The 10,000-nt window shown below is 46.9% G+C and overlaps 1 protein-coding gene across 1 annotated transcript in view; it reads right to left on the reverse strand.

The window, feature by feature from the left end:
- The window catches only part of lpin1a (lipin 1a), a 50,362-nt gene that overhangs the window by 12,642 nt on the left and 27,720 nt on the right, over positions 1-10,000 (reverse strand). The window contains exons 9-17 of the mRNA XM_080527569.1: positions 9,929-10,000; positions 9,275-9,368; positions 8,804-8,985; positions 6,712-6,805; positions 5,191-5,260; positions 2,524-2,616; positions 1,482-1,552; positions 672-810; positions 343-491 (exon numbers count right to left, since the gene is read on the reverse strand). The exon at positions 9,929-10,000 is cut by the window's right edge and continues 68 nt beyond it. Coding sequence (XP_080383695.1) covers positions 343-491; positions 672-810; positions 1,482-1,552; positions 2,524-2,616; positions 5,191-5,260; positions 6,712-6,805; positions 8,804-8,985; positions 9,275-9,368; positions 9,929-10,000 — 964 coding nt within the window. The remainder of the gene's footprint in view (positions 1-342; positions 492-671; positions 811-1,481; positions 1,553-2,523; positions 2,617-5,190; positions 5,261-6,711; positions 6,806-8,803; positions 8,986-9,274; positions 9,369-9,928) is intronic.

Below are 10,000 nucleotides of genomic sequence, written 5' to 3' on the forward strand. Positions count from 1 at the left end.
GGTGAGACAGACAGACAGAGAGACAGACAGAGAGACAGACAGAGAGATAGAAAGACAGACACACAAACAGACAGACAGACCGAGAGACAGACACAGACACACACACACACACAGACACACACACACACTCCCCACATACACCCCCCCCCCCCCCCCCACATACACACACACACACACAGACATCCCCCCCCATCCCCCCCCCTCCCACACACACACACACACACACACACACACAGACACCCCCCCCACATACACACACACACACACACACACACCCTCACCCCCCCCCCCCCCACACACACACACCCACACACACACACACACAGACACACACCCCCCTACCTGGTGATGGTGCCGTCGATGTCAGAGATGACCAGCTTGTCGTCCCAGCTCCAGAGGTAGATCATGCCCTGGCAGCGGCAGGTGCCCTGGTACTGGGTGGTCACGCTGAACACCACCTCGTTAGGCCCCTCCTGCAGCCTCAGGCTGGCCTGGAGCACACACACACACACACACACACATACGCACACGCAAACATACAAACACAGTTGAATTAATTAAGCCTGGATTTTCCGTTAGCAACTTAGGACTACATGAAGAGGTCAGAGGTTAGAGGTCAGGGGTTAGGGATCAGAGGTTAGGGGTCAGGGGTCAGGTACTGTGTCTCTCACCAGCTGTTCTGAGGTCAGCCGGAGGGTCTTCCTGTACAGGACGCTCCCGGGCGTGAGCAACGGCTCCGGCTGACCGGACCCCGGGCCCTGATTGGACGACCGGTGGTCCTCGTCACTGGACGAAGACTCCTCCCTCATCCTGTCACCATAACAACAACATCATCAACATCAACAACAACATCATCCTGTCACATCATCAACAACAACAACATCATCATCAACAACAACATCAACAACAACATCAACATCAACAACAACAACATCATCAACAACATCATCATAATCAACAAGAACAACAACAACAACAACAACATCATTAACAACAACATCATCAACAATATCAACACAACAACAACATCAACAACAACAACATCATCATCAACAACAACATCAACATCATCATCATCATCTACAACAACAACATCATCAACAACATCATCAACAACATCATCATCAACAATATCAACACAACAACAACATCAACAACATCAACATCATCAACAACAACATCAACAACAACATCATCATCAACAACAACATCAACATCATCATCATCAACAACATCATCATCATCAACAACAACATCATCAACAACAACATTAAAAACATCATCAACAACATCAACAACATTAACAACATCATCAACAACATCATCATCAACAACATCATCAACAACATCAACACAACAACAACAGCATCATCATACACATCATCATCATCATCAACAACAACAGCAGCAGCCATGTTATAAATACAGCTTGTGTGTGGCGTATTTGACCGATGTCATGGTCAGCGTTCTGTTATCGTTACCTGTTGGCGTTGCTAAGAGACGGCTCCCCTCCGTCACCCATGTCCCCCCCTCCCGTCTCCGACACAGAGTCCTGGGGGGTAAATACAGGTAGACAGGTAAAGACAGTTACACATGTAAATACAGATAGACAGGTAAATACAGGTACAGACAGGTAAATACAGGTAGACAGGTAAATACAGGTAGACAGATAGATAGGTAGACAGGTAGACAAGTAGACAGGTACAGACAGGTAGACAGATAGACAAGTAGACAGGTACAGACAGGTAGACAGGTAAATACAGGTAGACAGGTAAATACAGGTAGACAGGTAGACAGATAGACAAGTAGACACATACAGACAGATAGACAAGTAGACACGTACAGACAGGTAGACAGGTAGACAAGTAGACAGGTAGACAGGTAGACAGATAGACAAGTAGACAGGTACAGACAGGTAGACAAGTAGACAGGTACAGACAGGTAGACAGGTACAGACAGATAGACAAGTAGACAGGTACAGACAGGTAGACCAGTAGACAGGCACAGACAGGTAAATACAGGTAGACAGGTAAATACAGATAGACAGGTAGACAGATAGACAGTTAGACAGGTAGACAGATAGACAGTTAGACAGGTAGACAGGTAGACAGATAGACAGGTAAATACAGTTAGGCATGTAGACAGATAGACAGTTAGACAGGTAGGCATGTAGACAGATAGACAGTTAGACAGGTAGACAGTTAGACAGGTAGACAGATAGACAGTTAGACAGGTAGACAGATAGACAGGTAAATACAGTTAGGCATGTAGACAGATAGACAGTTAGACAGGTAGACAGATAGACAGGTAAATACAGTTAGGCATGTAGACAGATAGACAGTTAGACAGGTAGGCATGTAGACAGATAGACAGTTAGACAGGTAGACAGATAGACAGTTAGACAGGTAGACAGTTAGACAGGTAGACAGATAGACAGTTAGACAGGTAGACAGATAGACAGGTAAATACAGTTAGGCATGTAGACAGATAGACAGTTAGACAGGTAGACAGGTAGACAGGTACCGATTTAGAGTCGCTGTTCCTGCCTCGCCAGGAGAACCACCAGCGGCCTCCTTTTTTGGGCATCTTCTCCTTCATGATGTTCTCCACCGTGGTCTGCACGCACACACACACACACACACACACACACGCACACACACACACACACACACAAACACACACACAGTTCCTGACCAAAACCACAACTCAAACACACAAACAAAACAACCAAAATAATACTCAAATATGAAGAAAAAAAAGAAGAAGAAAAAAAAGAACTAAATAATGAAATGAAATGAATGAATGAAAACGCAATTGACACACAGTGAAGGTAAATGAAGTAAAGTGGGTGTGGCCTGAGTGGGTGTGGCCTGATTGGGTGATGGCGAGCTAAGGAATAGAGGGAACCACAAAAGGGAGGGAGGGAGGGAGTGACAGATCAAAAAGAGAGGGGGGAGATAGACACAGATACTGTACAGACAAAGAGAGAGAGAAACACAGACACACAGAGACACAGACACACAGAGACACAGACACACAGAGACAGAGACACAGAGACAGACATGCTACTCCAAACAGACAGACACAGAAACAGACATGCTACTCCAAACAGACAGACACAGAGACAGACACACACAAGACACAGACAAACAGACAGACAGACAGACACACTACACCAAACAGACAGACACAGACAGAAAGACAGAGAGACAGAGATAGAGACACTCACACGCTACACCAGACAGACAGACAGACACAGACAGACATGCTACATCAAACAGACAGACAGAGACAGACACACAGAGACAGACACAGACACACATGCTACATCAAACAGACAGACAGACTGACACACTACACCAAACAGACAGACAGAGAAACAGACACACAGAGACAGACACAGACACACATGCTACATCAAACAGACAGACACAGAGACAGACACACACACAGGCACAGACATCAAACAGACAGACACACTACACTAAACAGACAGACACAGACAGAGAGACAGAGACAGACACAGACACACACACAGACACAGACACCAAACAGACAGACAGACAGAGAGACAGAGACAGAGAGACAGATAGAGAGACACAGACACAGACACAGAGACACAGACAGAGACAGAGACAGAGACAGAGACACAGAGACAGAGACACAGAGACAGACACAGAGACACAGACACAGACACACAGACAGAGACAGACACAGACACACAGACACAGGGACAGAGACAGACACAGACACAGAGACAGAGACACAGACACAGAGACACAGACACAGAGACAGACAGACAGAGACACAGACACAGAGACAGAGACAGAGACACAGAGACAGAGACAGAGACAGACAGACAGGGACAGAGACAGAGACAGACACAGAGACAGAGACAGGGACACAGAGACAGAGACAGAGAGACACAGAGACAGAGACAGAGACACAGACACAGAGACACAGACACAGAGACAGACACAGAGACACAGACAGAGACACAGACACAGAGACACAGACAACAAACAGACAGACAGATAGATAGACACACTACACTAAACAGACAGAGACAGAGACAGAGACACAGAGACAGAGACAGAGACAGACACAGACACAGAGACAGAGACAGAGACAGAGACAGAGACAGACACAGACAGACAGACAGACAGAGACAGAGACAGAGACAGACAGGCAGAGACAGGGACACAGACAGCAGGTCAAACCAGGGGACCCACAGGGCTGGAGCCAAAGAGACTGGGGACACAGTAGGAGAAGAACCCAAAGGCAGAGGCCACAAAACTCAGACAGAAACACTTAGGAGGTGGGATGGAGGGAGGGAGGGAGGGAGGGATGGATGGAGGGAGGGGGGGATGGAGGGAGGGGGATGGAGGGATGGAGGGAGAGAGGGAGGGAAAGAGGGATGGAGGGAATGAGGGAGGGAGGGGGGAGGGAGGGATGGAGGGAGGGAGGGGGGGAGGGAGGGATGGAGGGAGGGACGGAGGGAGGGGGGAGGGCAGGGAGGGAGGGAGGGAGAGAAACATTGAAAAATGGGGAAAGAAATTAAGGAAGGAAGGAAGACATGTATCAAGTGTTAGGAGAACGTTTGGTCAGACCAGGAGGTTAAACACACCAGGAGGTTAGACACACCAGGAGGTTAAAGGTCTAGGTTTAGCTCTCTCCTAGGTTTGTCTCTGTCCACGTTCCACCGAAGAGAGTGTGTTGACCTTCGACCTCAGTCTTTTCAACCACTCATGTATCCCCAAAATATCTAGATGTGTTAGTGATGCAACCTCAGCAGATATGTTCAAGTCAAGACTAAAAACCCAATAATAATTATAATTATTATTACTATTATAATTATTATTACTATTATTATTACAAAAATTATTATTACTATTATTATTATTACTACTACTATTATTATTACTATTATTATTATTACTATTACTATTATAATTACTATTGTTATTTTCATTATTATTATTACTATTATTATTATTATTATTATTATTATTGTTATTATTATTATTATTGTTATTGTTATTATTATTATATTCCTCATGTTCAGTCCATCACCATAGAACAGCAGGAGAGAGCACCAATAACAGACCCCTTTGTCACAGCCAGGTTATGACATCACTCAGACATCAAACAACTGCAGCCCCAACGGCCACCAGTAGGGGGAGCTCTTACATTTGGTAGAGGCTTCTGGTAGACCTGCATAGCCAGCATGAGGGGGGCGGCAGTGGTCCAGTTATAATACCTGGGAGAGAGGAGAGAGGCGGACATCTGATCATCGCTGTATGGGTGTGTAACATCTTCATTATACACAGTCTTAAGTATGAAGTCTTTGTAGAATTGTAGTAAAGTATGTACTCTACTTTGCAACATTACAGCAAAATCACTGCCACTACATCCATCGCTATTAACTATTACTGTTAAGTTATTGCTGCTACATACACTTCAGGGAAAACTGTTGCATATGTCCTTTTTCTCTTCCAATGATTGGTTGCAGGTGCGGTAGTTTCAAAACATGATGAGAGAGTAAGAGTGTGTTCTCACTAGAACATTTGCTTCACTTGAAACGGAGTTTAGGATAACGTTTGCTTTCCTCTGCGTCGTTTGGAGCTGTGAGAATGCGCATTCGAAGTCACTCCCGCAGCAAAGAACCAACGCATGCTCCGCTTGAAAAGGGTGGTTTCGCTTCGGTTAAGCCCAATGCACACAGCGTGCGATTTCTGTTGCACGTCAACATTCCATTTTGAAGTTTGAATGGAAGTCTATGAGAAAATCGCATCCCAATGCACACGGCCCCGATTTTAATCGCACGGCGAAAATTCGATTCCATTCATGACAACAATGGAAGTTGTCGTGCAACAGAAATCGCACGCTGTGTGCATTGGGCTTTAGAAACTACGCATCCATCACTTTGCTTCGCTTCGCTTTTGGTGAGAACGCTGCTCGAGGCAGTCCATAGGAAAACAACAGTGCATGCATGTTGATCTGGATAAAAGCGGGACGACGGGCAATTCTCAATTTTTCTGACCAATCAACTACCACGTCTGTTGCTTCGATTGCGTATGTTACTTCGTTTTAGGAACTTGCACACTGCATAAACTTTGAGGAAAGCTCCTTCGACAAAGATTTAGAAAGATATTATTTTCTTTATTTTAAACACTGATGATGGTCGTATGAAAAATGTGTCCAACACCTTGCACTTTTTGCACCAAAACAGAGAGCACAAAGCACTTTTTTAAGAGCATGATAAAATAAAGAAACAAATATCTTTCTAAATCTCTGTCTAAGGAGTTTTCCAGTTTACGCAGTGTGTGAGTTCCTCTACACTTACTGCTACATACACATGACATTGTATTTCTATTGCTATTATTACAGTCATTAGCACTGCTACATACACGACACTCTTACGAGTACTCACTACTACTAAGTCACTGCTTTAGTTTAAAAAATGACTATATTATATTGCATTGTCTACTTGTTGACTGTTGTTGACTGGAGCTAGATCCCAAAGCAAACACCATCAGTTGCAGTTGTATGCAACGGACTTGACAAATCAAATTTGATTTTATTTGATTTGGCCTGCGGTCAAAATTCCAAAGTAGAACACAAAGAGGATAAACATTCTAAAAGGGTTAGGTTAGGTTAGGGTCAGGGTCAGGGTTAGGTTAGGGTTAGGGTTGGGGTTAGGGTACGTACTTGGTTCCAATCCTCACCACCAGGTTGGGGTCTTCCATGATGGCGGGGTTCTCAGAGAACTGCTGGTAGGAGATGGCCTTCTCTTGGAACTGCTCTGTGGAGACACCGAGCATCACGTTTACCTCAGCTAAGAGCTAGTTTACCTCAGGTAAGAGCTAGTTTACCTCAGCTAAGAGCTAGTTTACCTCAGCTAAGAGCTAGTTTACCTCAGGTAAGAGCTAGTTTACCTCAGGTAAGAGCTAGTTAACCTCAGGTAAGAGCTTGTTTACCTCAGCTAAGAGCTAGTTTACCTCAGGTAAGAGCTAGTTTACCTCAGCTAAGAGCTAGTTTACCTCAGCTAAGAGTTAGTTAACCTCAGCTAAGAGTTAGTTTACCTCAGCTAAGAGCTAGTTTACCTCAGGTAAGAGCTAGTTTACCTCAGCTAAGAGCTAGTTAACCTCAGGTAAGAGCTAGTTTACCTCAGCTAAGAGCTAGTTTACCTCAGCTAAGAGCTAGTTTACCTCAGCTAAGAGCTAGTTTACCTCAGCTAAGAGCTAGTTTACCTCAGGTAAGAGCTAGTTTACCTCAGCTAAGAGCTAGTTTACCTCAGCTAAGAGCTAGTTTACCTCAGCTAAGAGCTAGTTAACCTCAGGTAAGAGCTAGTTTACCTCAGGTAAGAGCTAGTTTACCTCAGGTAAGAGCTAGTTAACCTCAGGTAAGAGCTAGTTTACCTCAGCTAAGAGCTAGTTAACCTCAGGTAAGAGCTAGTTTACCTCAGGTAAGAGCTAGTTAACCTCAGGTAAGAGCTAGTTTACCTCAGCTAAGAGCTAGTTAACCTCAGGTAAGAGCTAGTTTACCTCAGGTAAGAGCTTGTTTATCTCAGGTAAGAGCTAGTTATCCTCAGGTAAGAGCTAGTTTACCTCAGGTAAGAGTTAGTGTTAACATTAGAACAGCTGTGCCCTATGTTACCTACTATAACAGCCGCCTCGGGGGTCAAATGACCAGGTAAGAGCTAGTTTACCTCAGGTAAGAGTTAGTGTTAACATTAGAACAGCCGTGCCCTATGTTACCTACTATAACAGCCGCCTCGGGGGTCAAATGACCATAGTCTTTACAACGGGAAGCTGCTACTTACACACAATGACCACTAGTTGGCCGCCTTGTAAATTAGCCTGCCTCCTACACAGAAAAAACTGCAAAATAGCTTTATACTAGCTTATCCTGATGTGATTTAGAAAATGTAAGGATACTGTGTGGTAGAACGCACATATCTAGGAAAAGTCATGAAAGGAGGGTCCTAAAATTTGATTGAGTGCAAAGATATACATTGTTTTTTACTCTCACCCATGGCTGTTCTAGGGTTAAATTGCATTTTCACCAAAGGCCTCAACACACTGTACATCCTATAAAACATTTAACAAAAACCACAACTTATTTATAATAGATAAAAGCGTGTGGGTACACCATAATCTTCATGTGTGGGAACGGCAGGGTGGGGGCGTGGGGGGAGGGGTTGCTATAGGAAACCATATGCAGCTCTAAAACGGTGGGTCATTTATATAGGGATAGAGGGATGGAGGGATAGAGGGATGGAGGGATAGAGGGATGGAGGGATGGAGGGAGGGAGGGATGGAGTGATAGAGGGATGGAGTGTGGGAGAGATAGTGATGATAGAGGGATAGAGTGATGGAGGGAAGGAGGAATGGAGGGAGGAATGGAGGGAGGGAGGGATAGAGGGATGGAGGGAGGGAGGGATAGTGATGATAGAGGGATAGAGTGATGGAGGGAAGGAGGAATGGAGGGAGGGATGGAGGAATGGAGGGAGGGAGGGATAGAGGGATGGAGGGATGGAGGGAGGGAGGGATGGAGTGATAGAGGGATGGAGGGTGGAGGGAGTGAGTGATAGAGGGATGGAGGGTGGAGGGAGAGAGTGATAGTGATAAGAGTGATGGAGTGATAGAGGGATGGAGGGATGGAGGAATGGAGGGAGGGAGTGATAGAGGGATGGAGGGAGGGAGGGAGGGATGGAGGAATGGAGGGAGAGAGTGATAGAGGGATAGAGGGATGGAGGGAGGGAGGGAGGGATGGAGTGATAGAGGGATGGTGTGTTCACCTCGTGTGATCTCTCTGTTGTCGCTGAGCCCCCCGCACAGGGAGATGGTGATGTGGGGGGGGGGGTCCGCGGTGTGGTCAGAGTAGCTGTCCACTCCGCTGTCCCGCCCACTGCTGCCCCCCCACTGGGGGGACTGCCCCCCCGCCTCCGAGCCCCCCCTCATAGAACCGCCCGTGCCGTCGCTGAGTAAAGAGGAGAGAGAGAGAGAGAGAGAGAGAGAGAGAGAGAGAGAGAGAGAGGGGTCACAGGGTCAGGGTGTTAGCTGTGGTAGGAAGGTGTGTGTGTGTGTGTGTGTGTGTGTGTGTGTGTTAGGAAGGTGTGTGTGTGTGTGTTAGGAAGGTGTGTGTGTGTGTGTGTTAGGAAAATGTGTGTGTGTGTGTTAGAAAGGTGTGTGTGTGTGTGTGTGTGTGTGTGTGTGTGTGTGTGTGCGTCTGTGTGCGTCTGTGTGTGTGTGTGTGTGTGTTTCCTCACCTCTTGGGGAAGTAGAGGGCGGCCACCTCGGGCTCCAGACCTGTGATGTCATCCAGGTACATCCCATCTGCCCCCAGGTGCTGGCTCCGCTTATCTGTAGGTGAGAGAGCGTTACCATGGATACCGCGTTACCACGGTTACCACGTCTGCCATTCCATTGTCAACAACAACGCCTTCCAACGTTCATCTCTCTCTCCCTCTTTCTTTCTTTCTTTCTCCCTCCCTCCCTCCTTCCTTCCTTCCTCCCTCCCTCCCACCCTCCCTCCCTCCCTCTCTCTCTCTCTCTCTCCTTCCTCCCCCGCCCTCCATCCCTGCCTTCCTCCCTCCCTCCCTCCCTGCTTCCCTCCCTCCCTCCTTCCCTCCTTCCTTCCTTCCTCCCTCCCTCCATCCCTCCCTCCCTCCCTCCCTGCCTTTATCCCTCCCTCCATCCCTCCCTCCCTCGCTGCCTTCATCCCTCCCTCCCTCCCTCCTTCCCTCCCTCCCATCCTCCCATCGTCACAACAACAACAAGGCGTCTTGTCGGCGTCGTTTATAAGGGGGGGGGGAGTGTGATTGAGTGTGTGTGATTGAGTGTGTGTGAGTGTGTGTGTGATTGAGTGTGTGTGAGTGTGTGTGTGATGAGTGTGAGTGAGTGAGTGTGTGTTCACCACGTACCTTTTCTCCTGGAGGGGGAGTCTGTGCCCGTGGGTCTGATGGGGGGGGCGCCCCCCCCCTTCATCTCCTGTT

The sequence above is a fragment of the Nansenia antarctica genome (assembly GCF_963989245.1).
Source record: "Nansenia antarctica genome assembly, chromosome: 3".
Taxonomy (NCBI): Eukaryota; Metazoa; Chordata; class Actinopteri; order Argentiniformes; family Microstomatidae; genus Nansenia; species Nansenia antarctica.